Below are 20,508 nucleotides of genomic sequence, written 5' to 3' on the forward strand. Positions count from 1 at the left end.
CAATGTGTCTAATAATAATAATAATAAAAATAATAATAACAACACAATGCTGTACACTGCAGCGTTGTGTAATTGTGTAAGATACACTGACATATAATGTGTCTAATAATTATACCTTAATAATTACATACGTAACATAACATAACATAACAGGATTGTTTAATTGTGTATGATACACTGACATATAATGTGTCTAATAATTATACCATAATAAATACATACGTAACATAACATAACAGGATTGTGTAATTGTGTATGATACACTGACATATAATGTGTCTGATAATAATAACATAATAATTACATACTGTAACATAACATAACAGGGTTGTGTAATTGTGTATGATACAATGACATACAATGTGTCTAATAATAATAATAATAATAACAATAATAATAATAATAATAATAATAATAATAATAATAATAATAATAATAACAACAACAACAGATGACTGTACACTGCAGGGTTGTGTAATTGTGTATGATACACTGACATATAATGTGTCAATAATTATACCATAATAATTACATACGTAACATAACATGATAGGATTGTGTAATTGTGTATGATACACTGACATATAATGTGTCTGATAATAATAATAACATCACAGGACTGTACACTGCAGGGTTGTGTTATTGTGTCAGATAGACTGACATATAATGTGTCTGTGTATAATGTGTCTAATAATAATAAGATACTGTAACATAACAGGGTCTTGTAATTGTGTATGATACACTGATATATAATGTGTCCAATGATAATAACATAATAATAAGATACTGTAACATAACAGGGCTGTGTAATTGTGTATGATACACTGACATATAATGTGTCTAATAATAATAACATAATAATTACATACTGTAACATAACATGACAGGATTGTGTAATTGTGAGAGATACACTGACATATAACATATTAATTACATACTGTAACATAACTTAAAAGGGTTGCGTAATTGTGTTAAATACAATGACATATAATGTGTCTAATAATAATAACATAATACATACTGTAACATAACATAACAGGGTTGTGTAATTGTGTATGCTACTCTGACATATGTGTCTAATAATAACACAATAATTACATACTGTAACATAACAGGGTGGTGTGATTGTGTAAGACACACTGATATATATAATGTGTCTAATAATAACAACATAATAATTACATACTGTAACATAACATAACAGGCTTGTGTAATTGTGTAGGATACACTGATATATAATGTGTCTAATAATAATAACATCATGATAACATACTGTAACATAACATAACAGGCTTGTGTAATTGTGTATGATACACTGACATATAATGTGTCTAATAATTATACCTTAATAATTACACACGAAACATAACATAACAGGATTGTTTAATTGTGTATGATATAATGACATATAATGTGTCTAATAATAATAACATCATGATAACATACTGTAACATAACAGGCTTGTGTAATTGTGTATGATATAATGACATATAATGTCTAATAATAACAACATAATAATTACATACTGTAACATAACATAACAGGCTTGTGTAATTGTGTATGATACACTGAAATAATGTGTCTAATAATAACAACATAATAATTACATACTGTAACATAACATAACAGGCTTGTGTAATTGTGTTTGATACACTGGCATATGTGTCTAATAATAATAACATAAAAATTACATACTGTAAAATAACATAACAGGCTTGTGTAATTGTGTAGGATACACTGATATATAATGTGTCTAATAATAATAACATCATGATAACATACTGTAACATAACATAACAGGCTTGTGTAATTGTGTATGATACACTGACATATAATGTGTCTAATAATAATAATAACATAATAATTACATACTGTAACATAACATAACAGGCTTGTGTAATTGTGTATGATACACTGACATATAATGTGTCTAATAATAATAACATAATAATGACATACTGCAACATAACATAACAGGCTTGTGTAATTGTGTATGATATAATGACATATAATGTGTCTAATAATAATAACATCATGATAACATACTGTAACATAACATAAAAGGGTTGTGTAATTGTGTATGATATAATGACATATAATGTGTCTAATAATTACAACATAATAATTACATACTGTAACATAACATAACAGGGTTGTGTTATTCTGTCTGATACACTGACATATAATGTGTCTCTGCATGTGTGTATAATGTGTCTGATAATAATAGTGTGTCTGATACACTGATATATAAATATTGTGTTTGTGTATAACCAAATATCACATTGCTGTGATCACTGACTTATTGTGTGCACTCCCCATGGTCACATGTAACATATCACTGACTTATTGTGTGCACTCCCCATGGTCACATGTAACATATCACTGACTTATTGTGTGCACTCCCCATGGTCACATGTAAGGTCACAGACTTATTGTGTGCATGCCCCATGGTCACATGTAACATGTCACTGTCTTATTGTGTGCACTCCCCTGTAACATGTCACTGAATTATTGTGTGCACGCCCCATGGTCACATGTAACATGTCACTGTCTTATTGTGTGCACTTCCCTGTAACATGTCACTGACAAATTGTGTGCACTCCCCATGGTAACATGTAACATGTCACTGTCTTATTGTGTGCACTCCCCTGTAACATGTCACAGACTTATTGTGTGCACTCCCCATGGTCACATGTAACATCACTGACTTATTTTGTGCTCTCCCCATGGTGACATGTAACATGTCACTGACTTATTGTGTGCACGCCCCATGGTCACATGAAACATGTCACTGACTTATTGTGTGCACTCCCCATGGTCACATATAACATGTCACACTCCCCATGGTCACATGTAACATGTCACTGTCTTATTGTGTACACTCCCCATGGTCACATGTAACATGTCACTATCTTATTGTGTGCACTCCCCTGTAACATGTCACTGACTTATTGTGTGCACTCCCCATGGTCACATGTAACATGTCACTGTCTTATTGTGTGCACTCCCCTGTAACATGTCAGTGACTTATTGTGTGCACTCCCCATGGTCACATTTAACATGTCACAGACTTATTGTGTGCACTCACCATGGTCACATTATTATTATTATTATTATCCTTTATTTATATGGCGCCACAAGTGTTCCGCAGCGCCTTACATAGTACATAGAACTAATAAGTGAACAAGAAACAAGTAACTTACAGTACATTACAGTGCAGGACAGGGACACAACTTATATACATTGCTGAAATAGTGATTAAAGCACTCACAATAAGCTGCCGGGAGTTGGCGGTCCCGTGTTAGGTGCCCTAATGGGGAGTAGAGAGTAGAAGAAAATGTAAAGAGAAGCACATGAGGGAAGAGGTCCCTGCTCATGAGAGCTTACATTCTAAGGGGAGGGGCAGACAGACAGGCGTGACACAGAAGGGGAAGATAGGAAGGAAAGAGCATGAGGTGGGTTAGGAGGAGTGCTGGAAGGCCTTGATGAAGTAGTGGGTCTTGAGAGCCCGTTTGAAGATTTGTAGAGAGGTGGAGAGTCTGATAGGGAGAGGGAGAGCATTCCAAAGGTAGGGAGCAGCACGGGCAAAATCTCGGATGCGGGAGTGGGAGGAAGTAATCAGTTGGCAAGAGAGGCGGCATGCATTAGTTGAGCGAAGTGGGCGGGTGGGAGTGTGAAGGGAGAGAAGGTCAGAAATGTATGCGGGAGAGGATTTGGTGAGGGCTTTGTAGGTGAATGTAAGAACCTTGAATTGGCATCTGAAGGGGAAGGGGAGCCAGTGTAGGGCTTGAAGGAGAGGGGAAGCAAATATAGAACGTCTGGAGAGGAAGATGAGCCGAGCAGCAGCATTGAGAACAGATTGTAGTGGAGAGAGGTGAGAGACTGGGAGGCCAGCTAGGAGAAGGTTACAGTAGTCCAATCTGGATATGACCAGTGAGTGGATGAGGGTTTTAGTGGCATCCTGGGTGAGGAAGGGTCTAATCCTGGAGATATTTTTTAGGTGAAAACGGCAGGACTGCGAGATGTGCTGAATGTGCGGTTTAAAGGAGAGGGAGGAGTCTAGGATAACTCCAAGACAGCGCACTTTGGGGCTAGAGGAGATAGTTGTGCCATCAATAGATAACGAAATTGAGGAAAGTGATGTAGTGGAAGAGGGTGGGAAGATGATCAGCTCAGTCTTAGACATGTTAAGTTTAAGAAAGCGCTGGGACATCCACGAAGAGACAGCAGAGAGACAGTTGGAGATACGGGTAAGGAGCTCAGGGGTGAGCTCAGGGGTGGAAAGGTAAATTTGAGTATCATCTGCATAGAGATGATATTGGAGGTCAAAGGAGTTAATGAGTTCACCTAAAGAGGATGTATATAGGGAGAAAAGGAGAGGTCCAAGAACAGAACCTTGGGGAACTCCTACCTTTAGTGGAAGTGGAGGGGAAGAGGAGTCATGAGAGGACACAGCGAAGGAACGATCAGAGAGGTAGGAGGAAAGCCAGGAGAGGGCAGTTTCACGTAAACCGAGAGAGTAAAGGATTTGCAGGAGGAGAGGGTGGTCTACAGTGTCAAATGCAGCAGAGAGGTCAAGGAGAATGAGCAGAGAGTAGTGACCCTTGGATTTGGCAGCAAGGAGGTCGTTGCTGACTTTCGTGAGGGCAGTTTCCGTGGAGTGGAGAGATCGGAAGCCAGATTGAAATGAGTCAAGGAGGGAGTGGGAGGAAAGAAAGGTGGTAAGGCGGTTGTAGACAATACGCTCAAGGAGTTTGGAAGCAAAAGGGAGAAGAGAGATGGGTCGATAGTTTGAAAGTATGTTAGGATCAAGGGTAGGTTTTTTAAGAATGGGGGAGACAAGAGCATGTTTGAATGCAGAAGGGACAGTGCCAGATGATAGGGAAAGATTAAGGAGGTGAGCCAGATGGGAACAGGCAGAAGGAGACAAGTGGGAGAGGAGACGGGAAGGGATAGGGTCAAGAGGGGAGGTGGAAGGAGGGGAGGACCGGATGAGGGCCAAGACTTCCTCTCCAGAAGCAGGGGAGAAGGATGTCAGAGTTGGTGAGACAGAAGGGGAGGGGTGGTAAGGGCAAGGAGGGAGAGGAGTGCTAAGGGTCTGATGGGATATGATGTCCTCACGTATGGAGTCAATTTTAGATGTAAAGTAGGTGGCAAAGTCGAGGGCAGAGAGCGAGGAGGGAAGGCGAGGAGGGGAAGGGCAGAGTAGGGAGTTGAAAGTGGCAAAGAGACGCCGGGGGTTTGAGGACTGGGAGGAGATGAGGTTCTTGAAATATGTTTGTTTGGAGAGAGACAGGGAAGCACTGTAGGAGGAGAGAATAAATTTGAAATGGAGGAAGTCAGCCTTAGAGCGTGACTTTCTCCACTGACGCTCCGCAATTCTTGAACACTTTTGTAGGTATCTGGTGCATTTGGAATGCCAGGGTTGTGGTGTGGATCTGCGAGGGTGAGTGGTTATTGCTGGAGCAACAGAATCAAGAGCAGAAGCAAGGGAGGAATTGTACAGGGAAGTAGCTTGTTCAGGACAGGAGAGAGAAGTGATAGGGGAGAGAAGAGAGTCCAGCAGGGAGGAAAAAGCAACAGTGTCAATAGCCTCAATATTACGCTTAGTAATGGTAGCCTTAGGAGTTAGAGGAGGGCAAGGAGAGAGGGATAGGTTAAAAGAGAGAAGGTGATGGTCAGAGAGGGGGAATGGGCAATTGGAGTAATCAGAAATATCACAACGGTGCGTAAAGACCAGGTCAAGTGAGTGCCCACTCACATGGGAGGGTGAGGAGGTCCATTGGGCGAGACCAAATGAAGAGGTGAGGGTAAGGAGTTTAGCTGCAGAGGATTCTGTGGGAATGTCAATAGGAATATTAAAATCACCTAGGATAATGGAGGGAAGATCTGAGGAGAGAAAGTGAGGGAGCCAGGAAGCGAAGTTGTCAAGGAATTTGGAGGGAGAGCCAGGGGGACGGTAAATGACAGCTACTCTGAGGTTTACTGGTTGGAAGAGTCGTATAGCATGAACCTCAAATGTGGGGAATGTAAGGGATGGTTCAGAGGGTATTAGCTGGTATGAGTAACTGGTGGATAGAAGGACCCCAACTCCACCACCATGGCGACCCCCAGGCCGGGGGGTGTGGGAGAAGGCAAAGCCCCCAGAGGATAGAGCAGCAGGAGAAGTGGTGTCAGAGGGTGAGATCCAAGTTTCAGTGATGGCTAGGAGATTCAGAGAGTTGGAGATAAAAAGGTCATGGGTGGGGACCAGTTTATTACAGACTGACCTGGCGTTCCAGAGGGCACAGGATAGAGAGATAGCATTTGTGGGGGAGATGTGAATGAGATTGTCCGGGTTGCTGTAACGTGGAGGTGAGATTAATTTGGGGGGCCGATATGAATAGAGTTTAGTGATGGTGCGGGCACCTGAGCTGGAAAGGGAACCAATAGGAGGTGGGCAGGGAGGGAGATGTGGATGGCAGTGGGGTGAAGTGACAGGGAGAGGAGTGTAGGAGGAGGGTTTGGTGGTGGGGTAGTAGGACAGAGGGGGGGTAGAACAGGAAGAAAGTGGAGTAATGGGTGAGGAGTGAAGAGTAGGCAGACAGAGGAGGGGGGAGAAGGGGAGGAGGAGGTGGAAGAGATAAGGGGGAAAGGATAAAGGTGGAAGCAGGGGGCAGAACAGAGGATTAGGTAGAGACAGAGGGAAGGAGGGAGTTGACGAAAACCTTGTCATGGTGTTTATAAGTAAACAAGAGGAAAGAAATTTGGAAATTTAAATGAGATATGAGTGCAAGAGATTTGTAGGAATGCAAGTAAGAAAACAGTGACGTATCAAAGAACAGTGTATCAATATGTATGCAGATTAACAAGATTGTTATAGGGAGAAATAAAAGTGGGGTTCTAAAGTGTGCAGAATGTGAAAAATAACGCAGATTGTAAGCAGACAGAGGATGTGAGGCTAGGCAAGAGAGCTGAGATAAAGGACAGTGTTTCAAAGTTGATAGATATAAACTGACATGGGGAAAAGTACGATAAGCATTGAATTGTATGCTAGAATCAGTAGGCCAGCATTATTAATAGCATTAGAAGTGTTCTTGCCGTGATTGTACAGGGAGTCCAGTTGTAGTCTGAGTCTTTAGATTGTTGGGGTTTGTTGCGTGATGGACCTTTTTTCTCCTTCTGTTTTTCCTCGGTTTAACGCAGGTCTAACGCTAGTTATGCACTTAAAAACCTGCACTTAGAAAAAAAGCTGCACCCAGCCAAGGCTTCCCCAGCCAAACTACTGACACTTATACAGGGAAGCAGGCAAGTGTGGACACTAATTAATGAAAACCCCCATGTAACATGCCAGTGACTTATTGTGTGCACTCCCCATGGTCACATGTAACATGTTACTGTCTTATTATGTGAACTCACCATGGTCACATGAAACATGTCACTGTCTTATTGTGTGCACTCCCCTGTAACATGTCACTGAATTATTGTGTGCACGCCCCATGGTCACATGTAACATGTCACTGTCTTACTGCATGCACTCCCCTGTAACATGTCACTGAATTATTGTGTGCACGCCCCATGGTCACATGTAAAATGTCACTGTCTTAATGTGTGCACTCCCCTGTAACATGTCACTGACTTATTGTGTGCACTCCCCATGGTCACATGTAACATGTCACTGTCTTATTGTGTGCACTCCCCTGTAACATGTCAGTGACTTATTGTGTGCACTCCCCATGGTCACATGTAACATGCCAGTGACTTATTGTGTGCACTCCCCATGGTCACATGTAACATGCCAGTGACTTATTGTGTGCACTCCCCATGGTCACATGTAACATCCCAGTGACTTATTGTGTGCACTCCCCATGGTCACATGTAACATGTCACAAACTTATTGTGTGCACTCCCCTGTAACATGTCACTGACTTATTGTGTGCACTCCCCATGGTCACATGTAACATGTCACTGTCTTATTGTGTGCACTCCCCTGTAACATGTCACAGACTTATTGTGTGCACTCCCCATGGTCACGTGTAACGTCACTGACTTATTTTGTGCTCTCCCCATGGTGACATGTAACATGTCACTGACTTATTGTGTGCACGCCCCATGGTCACATGTAACATGTCACTGTCTTATTGTGTGCACTCCCCTGTAACATGTCACTGACTTATTGTGTGCACTCCCCATGGTCATTTGAAACATGTCACAGACTTATTGTGTGCACTCCACAAGGTCATTTGAAACATGTCACAGACTTATTGTGTGCACTCCCCATGGTCACATGTAACATGTCACACTCCCCATGGTCACATGTAAAATGTCACTGTCTTATTGTGTGCACTCCCCATGGTCACATGTAACATGTCACTGTCTTATTCTGTGCACTCCCCTGTAACATGCCAGTGACTTATTGTGTGCACTCCCCATGGTCACATGTAACATGCCAGTGACTTATTGTGTGCACTCCCCATGGTCACATGTAACATGTCACAAACTTATTGTGTGCACTCCCAAGTAACATGTCACTGACTTATTGTGTGCACTCCCCATGGCCACATGTAACATGTCACTGTCTTATTGTGTGCACTCCCCTGTAACATGTCAGTGACTTATTGTGTGCACTCCCCATGGTCACATGTAACATGTCACTGACTTATTGTATGCGCTCCCCATGGTCACATGTATCATGTCACAGACTTATTGCGTGCACTCCCCATGGTCACATGTAAAATGTCACCGACTTATTGCGTGCACTCCCCATAGTCACATGTAACATGTCACTGACTTATATTGTGCACTACATAGGGTCACATGTAACATGTCACTGACTTATTGTGTGCACTCCCCTGTAACATGTCACTGTCTTATTGTGTGCACTCCCCATGCTCACATGTAACATGTCACTGTCTTATTGTGTGCACTCCCCATGGTCATATGTAATATGTCACATACATATTGTGTGCACTCCACATGGTCACATGTAACATGCCAGTGACTTATTGGGTGCACTCCCCATGGTCACATGTAACATGCCAGTGACTTATTGTGTGCACTCCCCATGGTCACATGTAACATGTCACTGGCTTATTCTGTGCACTCCCCATGGTCACATGTATCATGTCACTGTCTTATTGTGTGCACTCCCCTGTAACATGTCAGTGACTTATTGTGTGCACTCCCCATGGTCACATGTAACATGTCACTGGCTTATTCTGTGCACTCCCCATGGTCACATGTATCATGTCACTGTCTTATTGTGTGCACTCCCCTGTAACATGTCAGTGACTTATTGTGTGCACTCCCCATGGTCACATGTAACATGTCACTGTCTTATTGTGTGCACTCCCCATGGTCACATGTAACATGTCACTGTCTTATTGTGTGCACTCCCCATGGTCATATGTAATATGTCACATACATATTGTGTGCACTCCCCATGGTCACATGTAACATGTCAGTGACTTATTGTGTGCACTCCACATGGTCACATGTAACATGCCAGTGACTTATTGGGTGCACTCCCCATGGTCACATGTAACATGCCAGTGACTTATTGTGTGCACTCCCCATGGTCACATGTAACATGTCACTGGCTTATTGTTTGCACTCCCCATGGTCACATGTATCATGTCACTGTCTTATTGTGTGCACTCCCCTGTAACATGTCAGTGACTTATTGTGTGCACTCCCCTTGGTCACTTGTAACATGTCACTGTCTTATTGTGTGCACTCCCCATGGTCACATGAAACATGTCACTGTCTTATTGTGTGCACTCCCCTGTAACATGTCACTGACTTATTGTGTGCACTCCCCATGGTCACATGTAACATGTCAGTGACTTATTGTGTGCACTCCCCATGGTCACAGGTAACATGTCACTGAATTATTGTGTGCACGCCCCATGGTCACATGAAACATGTCACTGTCTTATTGTGTGCACTCCCCTGTAACATGTCACTGACTTGTTGTGTGCACTCCCCATGGTCACTTGAAAAATGTCACTGTCTTATTGTGTGCACTCCCCTGTAACATGTCAGTGTCTTATTGTGTGCACTCCCCATGGTCACTTGTAATATGTCACTGTCTTATTGTGTGCACTCCCCATGGTCACTTGTAACATGCCAGTGACTTATTGTGTGCACTCCCCATCGTCACATGTAACATGCCAGTGACTTATTGTGTGCACTCCCCATGGTCACATGTAAAATGTCACTGACTTATTGCATGCACTCCCCATGGTCACATGTAACATGTCACAGACTTATTGTGTGCACTCCCCATGGTCACATTTAACATGTCACTGACTTATTGTGTGCACTCCCCGTGGTCACATGTAACATGTCACTGACATTGTGTGGACACCCCATGGTCACATGTAACATGTCACTGTCTTATTGTGCACACTTCCCGTAGTCACATGTAACATGTCACTGACTTATTGTGTGCACTCCCCATGGTCACATGTAACATGTGACTGTCTTATTGTGCGCACTTCCCGTAGTCACATGTAACATGTCACTGTCTTATTGTGTGCACTCCCCATGGTCATTTGAGACATGTCACTGACTTATTGTGTGCACACCCCATGGTCACATGTAACATGTCACTGTCTTATTGTGCGCACTTCCCGTAGTCACATGTAACATGTCACTGACTTATTGTGTGCACTCCCCATGGTCACATGTAACATGTCACTGTCTTATTGTGCGCACTTCCCGTAGTCACATGTAACATGTCACTGTCTTATTGTGTGCACTCCCCATGGTCATTTGAGACATGTCACTGCCAGGTGTCAGCCATCCTGTAATGTGTCTGACCCTGATATACCCGTCACTCACACACAGACACTACATAGAGTATATGCTGCCCTATGTGTACTGCGGGTAATACACCACCTGCACCGAGCTCCCAGCACACTGCATGGTCCCGTATATAAAACACAACACACACACATAATATATATATATATATATATATATATATATATATATATATATGGGAAGGAAGTTCATACAGTATATAAATTTATTAATTGATTTATATAAGACAGGAACTGTAGAGTGAGGAGTCTCTGGGCCTGATTCAGACCTGGTCGCAAGCGCTGAGCGTTCGCAACCGGGTCGATGGTGGCCCACAGCGCATGCGCACGACGGAGCTGCCTCCGTTGTGCGCATGCGCGAGATCCGGCTAGCGGCGGGCACTCCGTCGCTCCGGGTCTCGCACCAAAGGGGGCGAGCTGTCGATGTTGAGTGACAGCTCACCCCCTTTGGTGGGCGGTCCAGTAGGGTGCTGCCCAAAACTGAGGCGTTCCCATGAGAACGCCTACCGTTTGGGGGCAGCCCCACTGACATCACAAGTGATGTCAGTGGGAGAACTTTCGGCTCTGTTAGAGCTGAAATCTCTCTGGGGCTTGCGGCCACGAGATCCTACCACAAGGGTCTCGTCGCAAGCCCGATGGTCGCGATCGTCTTGACCATCGCGACCATCATTCTGGCCCCTTGCAATAGCTGTGGGTGGTTACCCACAGCTATTCGAGCGGCCAAGAGGCCGCTCCAAAAAAAAAAAAGCCCGGCCCTGATTCAGAGCGAGCAGCTCTGAATCAGGCCCTCTGTCAGAGGGGTTCCAGCACCAGGGACAGCTCTCAGCCCTCTCACACTACACGTCAGACACTTAGGACCTGATTCAGACTTGCTGGCAAGATGCGATCGCTCGCTGGCAAAAAGGGTCCGGATATGTAAAATAAGCGTTCACACAGCGTCGCGTAAGGACGCCCACTGTGTGTTAGCGAGCTATGGCAAAGTGCGATCGCAAGTGTCTGTAGACGCCTCCTTGCCACTTGCAGCACACGTCATCTCCGGGAAATGTATGATTAATTGAAACCAGCATTAGCCATCGGAGCTGCTCGCAGCCCTTGGGGTTGCCTTTCCCCGCCGCAAGCACTGCGATCAGTGCGGCCTGAAATACATGCAAGTGACGTGTACAGTGACACTACTTTGCTAATTATGCATGCCCTTTAAGCGGCGTTATGGTGGGCAGACACGTCTGCGTTCGCACATCCACTCCCCCATTCACATGCACATTCCCCTGTTACCACCAACAAACGGCGCTATCTGTCACTCAAAGCAGCGACCTGATAGTGGCTTACAAGCTAACAAAACCAGATCACGAATGGCTTGCGCACGCGCACTGCAAATTATACGCATGGGCAGATGGGCAAAAATTGCTCACAGCGAGCAATCGCACCTTAATGAGTGGGTCTGCATGAGCTCCTTACAAAAACATGCTGCCTTGTAAAGACACACAGAAAAAATACAGCACATACACGTGTATATATACAGTAAATATATATAACACAAGACTATGGAACTCATTTAGACCCGCTCGCAAGCACTATGCGCTCGCGAGCGGGTCAATGGTGAGGGCCTGCGTACACGCAGCACTCGCTACAAACGGGGCGGCTGTCGATGATGGACTGTCTGTTTTGTAGGTGGGGTGGGGGGGTGGCCAGACAAACTGAGGCGTTTCTAAATATATGTGTGTGTATAAATGTACAGAATCTAGATGCTCCGCTAATACATACAGAATAATACAGTGACTACAGTACATTGCGTGAGATGCTGCGATAATACCTACAGAATAATACAGTGACTACAGTACATTGCGTGAGATGCTGCTCTAATATATACAGAATAATACAGTGGCTACAGCACATTGCGTGAGATGCTCCGCTAATACCTACAGAATAATACAGTGACTACAGTACATTGCGTGAGATGCTGCGCTAATACCTACAGAATAATACAGTGACTACAGCACATTGCGTGAGATGCTGCGCTAATACCTACAGAATAATACAGAGACTACAGTACATTGCGTGAGATGCTGCGCTAATACCTACAGAATAATACAGAGACTACAGTACATTGCGTGAGATGCTGTACTAATACATACAGAATAATACAGTGACTACAGTACATTGCGTGAGATGCTGCACTAATACATACAGAATAATACTGAGTACAGTACATTGCGTGAGATGCTGCGCTAATATATACAGATTAATACAGTGACTACAGTACATTGCGTGAGATACTGCGCTAATACATACAGAATAATACAGTGACTACAGTACATTGCGTGAGATGCTGCACTAATACATACAGAATAATACAGTGACTACAGTACATTGCGTGAGATGCTGCACTAATACATACAGAATAATACTGAGTACTGTACATTGCGTGAGATGCTGCGCTAATATATACAGATTAATACAGTGACTACAGTACATTGCGTGAGATACTGCGCTAATACATACAGAATAACACAGTGACTACAGTACATTGCGTGAGATGCTGCGCTAATACATACAGAATAATACTGAATACAGTACATTGCGTGAGATGCTGCACTAATACATACAGAATACAGTGACTACAGTACATTGCATGAGATGCTGCACTAATACATACAGAATAATACAGTGACTACAGTACATTGCGTGAGATGCTGCGCTAATACCTACAGAATAATACTGAATACAGTACATTGTGTGAGATGCTGCGCTAATACCTACAGAATAATACAGTGACTACAGTACATTGCGTGAGATGCTGCGCTAATACCTACAGAATAATACTGAGTACTGTACATTGCGTGAGATGCTGCGCTAATACATACAGAATACAGTGACAACAGTACATTGCGTGAGATGCTGCACTAATACATACAGAATAATACAGTGACTACAGCACATTGCGTGAGATGCTGCGCTAATACATACAGAATAACACAGTGACTACAGTACATTGCGTGAGATGCTGCGCTAATACATACAGAATAACACAGTGACTACAGTACATTGCGTGAGATGCTGCGCTAATACCTACAGAATAATACTGAATACAGTACATTGCGTGAGATGCTGCGCTAATACCTACAGAATAATACTGAGTACAGTACATTGCGTGAGATGCTGCGCTAACAGTGACTGCAGTACATTGCGTGAGATGCTGCGCTAATACCTACAGAATAATACAGTGACTACAGTACATTGCGTGAGATGCTGCGCTAATACCTACAGAATAATACTGAATACAGTACATTGTGTGAGATGCTGCGCTAATACCTACAGAATAATACTGAGTACAGTACATTGCGTGAGATGCTGCCCTAATACATACAGAATAATACAGTGACTACAGTACATTGCGTGAGATGCTGCGCTAATACATACAGAATAATACAGTGACTACAGTACATTGCGTGAGATGCTGCGCTAATACCTACAGAATAATACTGAATACAGTACATTGCGTGAGATGCTGCACTAATACCTACAGAATAATACTGAGTACAGTACATTGCATGAGATGCTGCGCTAACAGTGACTGCAGTACATTGTGTGAGATGCTGCGCTAATACCTACAGAATAATACAGTGACTACAGTACATTGCGTGACATGCTGCGCTAATACCTACAGAATCATACTGAATACAGTACACTGCGTGAGATGCTGCGCTAACACCTACAGAATAATACAGTGACTACAGTACATTGCGTGAGATGCTGCGCTAATACATACAGAATAATACAGTGACTACAGTACATTGCGTGAGATGCTGCGCTAATACATACAGAATAATACAGTGACTACAATACATTGCATGAGATGCTGCTCTAATACATACAGAATAATGCAGTGACTACAGTACATTGCATGAGATGCTGCCCTAATACCTACAGAATAATACTGAATACAGTACATTGCGTGAGATGCTGCGCTAATACCTACAGAATAATACTGAGTACAGTACATTGCGTGAGATGCTGCCCTAATACATACAGAATAATACAGTGACTACAGTACATTGCGTGAGATGCTGCGCTAATACATACAGAATAATACAGTGACTACAGTACATTGCGTGAGATGCTGCGCTAATACCTACTGAATAATACAGTGACTACAGTACATTGCATGAGATGCTGTGCTAATACATACAGAATAATACAGTGACTACAGTACATTGCTTGAGATGCTGCGCTAATACCTACAGAATAATACAGTGACTACAGTACATTGCGTGAGATGCTGCTCTAATACATACAGAATAATACAGTGACTGCAGTACATTGCATGAGATGCTGCGCTAATACATACAGAATAATACAGTGACTACAGTACATTGCGTGAGATGCTGCGCTAATACATACAGAATAATACAGTGACTACAGTACATTGCTTGAGATACTGCGCTAATACATACAGAATAATACAGTGACTACAGTACATTGCGTGAGATGCTGCGCTAATACATACAGAATAATACAGTGACTACAGTACATTGCGTGAGATGCTGCGCTAATACATACAGAATAATACAGTGACTACAATACATTGCATGAGATGCTGCTCTAATACATACAGAATAATACAGTGACTACAGTACATTGCGTGAGATGCTGCCCTAATACCTACAGAATAATACTGAATACAGTACATTGCGTGAGATGCTGCGCTAATACCTACAGAATAATACTGAGTACAGTACATTGCGTGAGATGCTGCCCTAATACATACAGAATAATACAGTGACTACAGTACATTGCGTGAGATGCTGCGCTAATACATACAGAATAATACAGTGACTACAGTACATTGCGTGAGATGCTGCGCTAATACCTACAGAATAATACAGTGACTACAGTACATTGCATGAGATGCTGTGCTAATACATACAGAATAATACAGAGACTACAGCACATTGCGTGAGATGCTGCGCTAATACATACAGAATAATACAGTGACTACAGTACATTGCGTGAGATGCTGCGCTAATACCTACAGAATAATACAGTGACTACAGTACATTGCGTGAGATGCTGCTCTAATACATACAGAATAATACAGTGACTGCAGTACATTGCGTGAGATGCTGCGCTAATACATACAGAATAATACAGTGACTACAGTACATTGCGTGAGATGCTGCGCTAATACATACAGAATAATACAGTGACTACAGTACATTGCGTGAGATACTGCGCTAATACCTACAGAATAATACAGTGACTACAGTACATTGCGTGAGATGCTGCGCTAATACATACAGAATAATACAGTGACTACAGTACATTGCGTGAGATGCTGCGCTAATACATACAGAATAATACAGTGACTACAGTACATTGCGTGAGATGCTGCGCTAATACATACAGAATAATACAGTGACTACAGTACATTGCGTGAGATGCTGCGCTAATACCTACAGAATAATACAGTGACTACAGTACATTGCGTGAGATGCTGCGCTAATACATACAGAATAATACAGTGACTACAGTACATTGCGTGAGATGCTGCGCTAATACATACAGAATAATACAGTGACTACAGTACATTGATTTTATGTGTTCCGTGTCCTCTCAGGTGCTTTCCTCATCCCCTACCTGATGATGCTGGCTCTGGCTGGGATCCCCATTTTCCTTCTGGAAGTGTCCCTGGGGCAGTTTGCCAGCCAGGGGCCCATCTCTGTGTGGAAGGCCATCCCCGCCTTACAAGGTAACTGTCCTCCTCACTATTACATTACTGTCATATAATAACTTTCCTTATGTACACACGTGTGCGTGTTATGGAGGACAGGAAACATGGACTGTCTGTGTACGTGGGACACACTGATGTACGCTGTAGGATACGTGTGATGTCTTATATGTGTTATCTATGTCACATACAGCATATTGTCATTGCAGATAATCTGCCGTATACATCTGCGGGATTCTCCTGTAATATGTGGGAAATGTTTTGTACATACACTGTCCAAATGTTCTGCCTGTTAAATACATAATGTACCAATATAGTTATATAATAAATGATGTGTTACTCTATAGTGTAGCATGCCCACTGATCTGTGTACTATATTACACATATGGTGATACAGTGGGGGTCATTCAGACCCGGTCGCAAGCACCGATGTGCTCGCAACCGGGTCGATGGGTAGCCCTACGCACGTGCTGCGGCCGCACTGCGCATGCGCAAGCCCTGGAGCGAGAGAGAAACTCTCTCGCTCCGGAGCTTGCTACAAAAGGGGCGGCTGTCGATGTTGATCGACAGCTCGCCCCTTTTTGTAGGTGGGCCGGGGGGGTGGAACGCCTACCGTTTTGTGGGCGGCCGCACTAACATCAGCAGTGATGTCAGTGGGGAGCTTCCTGCACGATCACCATCGCGACCATCACCCTGGTCGCAAGCTAAACTGTGGGTGGTAACGCACAGCTTAGCTTGTGACCAGGAGGCCGCACCAAAAAACCAGAAGCGGCAGCCCTCATTCAGAGAGAGCGATCGCTTATAGCGACCGCCTCTGAATGAGGGCCTGTATGTGTGTAATAATACATATACATATACTCTCTGACCTGTGTTTTACATTACACAGACTATCTGATTTTTGTTCTAGATTCTATACGATCTCAGACATGTGCATTAGACTAATCATACACACTGACACGTGTTAAGAAGATGCCTACACGCGGTCAGATGTGTCAAATTAACAATTTGAACGATTTTTACCAACGATTTGAACGATTTCAGACAGTATTAAAATTAATTAAATCGTCAAAATCTGACTGCAAACACATCAGATGTCAGATATCGTTATCTGACCAGCGGGAATGCACATCGTTCATCGTTGCAGGCTCACATGTCAGATTTTCTTTCAGATATGACGCAAAATCTGACCGTGTGTATGCACCATTAGATTACATATGATCTGATATGCGTTCTAGGTTACACATACTGTATATATTATATCACAAACATAGACATCTGATCTGTTTGCTAGATCACACACACTGATTGACATGTTACATCACATACTGTCTGACTGGCATGTTAGATTACACACAGACTGTCTGACTGGCTGTTAGATTACACACAGACTGTCTGACTGGCATGTTAGATTACACACAGACTGTCTGACTGGCTGTTAGATTACACACAGACTGTCTGACTGGCATGTTATATTACACACAGACTGTCTGACTGGCATGTTATATTACACACAGACTGTCTGACTGGTATGTTATATTACACACAGATTGTCTGACTGGCATGTTATATTACACACAGACTGTCTGACTGGTATGTTATATTACACACAGACTGTCTGACTGGCATGTTAGATTACACACAGACTGTCTGACTGGCATGTTATATTACACACAGACTGTCTGACTGGCATGTTAGATTACACACAGACTGTCTGACTGGCATGTTATATTACACACAGACTGTCTGACTGGAATGTTAGATTACACACAGACTGTCTGACTGGCATGTTAGATTACACACAGACTGTCTGACTGGCATGTTAGATTACACACATACTGTCTGACTGGTATGTTATATTACACACAGACTGTCTGACTGGCATGTTAGATTACACACAGACTGTCTGACTGGCATGTTAGATTACACACAGACTGTCTGATTGGCATGTTAGATTACACACAGACTGTCTGACTGGCATGTTAGATTACACACAGACTGTCTGACTGGCATGTTAGATTACACACAGACTGTCTGACTGGCATGTTAGATTACACACAGACTGTCTGACTAGCATGTTAGATTACACACAGACTGTCTGACTGGCATGTTAGATTACACACAGACTGTCTGACTGGCATGTTATATTACACACAGACTGTCTGACTGGTATGTTATATTACACACAGACTGTCTGACTGGTATGTTATATTACCCACATACTGTCTGACTGGCATGTTAGATTACACACAGACTGTCTGACTGGCATGTTAGATTACACACATACTGTCTGACTGGCATGTTATATTACACACAGACTGTCTGACTGGTATGTTATATTACACACAGACTGTCTGACTGGTATGTTATATTACACACAGACTGTCTGACTGGCATGTTAGATTACACACAGACTGTCTGACTGGCATGTTATATTACACACAGACTGTCTGACTGGCATGTTATATTACACACAGACTGTCTGACTGGTATGTTATATTACACACATACTGTCTGACTGATATGTTATATTACACACATACTGTCTGACTGATATGTTATATTACACACATACTGTCTGACTGGCATGTTAGATTACACACATACTGTCTGACTGATATGTTATATTACACACAGACTGTCTGACTGGCATGTTATATTACACACATACTGTCTGACTGGTATGTTAGGTTCATTACACACATACTGTCTGACTGGCATGTTATATTACACACAGACTGTCTGACTGGCATGTTAGATTACACACAGACTGTCTGACTGGCATGTTAGGTTCATTACACACATACTGTCTGACTGGCATGTTATATTACACACATACTGTCTGACTGGCATGTTAGATTACACACATACTGTCTGACTGATATGTTATATTACACACAGACTGTCTGACTGGCATGTTAGATTACACACATACTGTCTGAGTGATATGTTATATTACACACAGACTGTCTGACTGGCATGTTATATTACACACATACTGTCTGACTGGCATGTTATATTACACACAGACTGTCTGACTGGTATGTTAGATTACACACAGACTGTCTGACTGGCATGTTAGATTACACACAGACTGTCTGACTGGCATGTTAGATTACACACAGACTGTCTGACTGGCATGTTAGATTACACACAGACTGTCTGACTGGCATGGTAGATTACACACAGACTGTCTGACTGGCATGGTAGATTACACAGACTGTCTGACTGGCATGTTATATTACACACATACTGTCTGACTGGCATGTTATATTACACACAGACTGTCTGACTGGCATGTTATATTACATGGGGAGGGGCCCTAGATTGCACACCCTAAGCACAATGTTAGGTGCTACCTGCTGAGACTTGTAGTGCTGCAAGCAGAAAAAAGAGAGACAAATGCAGGTGCACACTGTAACCATGCTGAACCTAATAATATAACTACTAAACAGCATAAGAGGTTCTTAGCATAATAATGGCCATAATTATGGGCCTGCCTACCGCATCCAGGTGACCTCTATCAGGCAGGTCCCTAACACTCCTATGGTCAAATACAGGGCACGGGACCCCCCAGGCCAACCCAGCAGAACCGCCCCATGGCATCACACTAGTGTGAGATTTGAAGTGAGGGTTAAAGAATAATAAAGAAGACTGTCTGACTGGCATGTTAGGTTACACAGACTGTCTGACTGGCATGTTAGATTACACAGACTGTCTGACTGGCATGTTAGATTACACAGACTGTCTGACTGGCATGTTAGATTACACAGACTGTCTGACTGGCATGTTAGATTACACAGACTGTCTGACTGGCATGTTAGGTTACACAGACTGTCTGACTGGCATGTTAGAGTACACAGACTGTCTGACTGGCATGTTAGATTACACAGACTGTCTGACTGGCATGTTAGGTTACACAGACTGTCTGACTGGCATGTTAGATTACACAGACTGTCTGACTGGCATGTTAGATTACAC

The 20,508-nt window shown here is 42.9% G+C and overlaps 1 protein-coding gene across 1 annotated transcript in view; it reads left to right on the forward strand.

Annotated features, from left to right (window-relative positions):
• The window catches only part of SLC6A5 (solute carrier family 6 member 5), a 142,653-nt gene that overhangs the window by 11,012 nt on the left and 111,133 nt on the right, over positions 1 to 20,508 (forward strand). Inside the window, exon 3 of the mRNA XM_088458953.1 lies at positions 16,420 to 16,551. Within this exon, the coding sequence (XP_088315079.1) occupies positions 16,420 to 16,551 (132 nt within the window). The remainder of the gene's footprint in view (positions 1 to 16,419; positions 16,552 to 20,508) is intronic.

This window comes from Taudactylus pleione, unplaced genomic scaffold (assembly GCF_031769625.1).
Source record: "Taudactylus pleione unplaced genomic scaffold, aTauple2 ptg000875l, whole genome shotgun sequence".
NCBI lineage: Eukaryota > Metazoa > Chordata > Amphibia > Anura > Myobatrachidae > Taudactylus > Taudactylus pleione.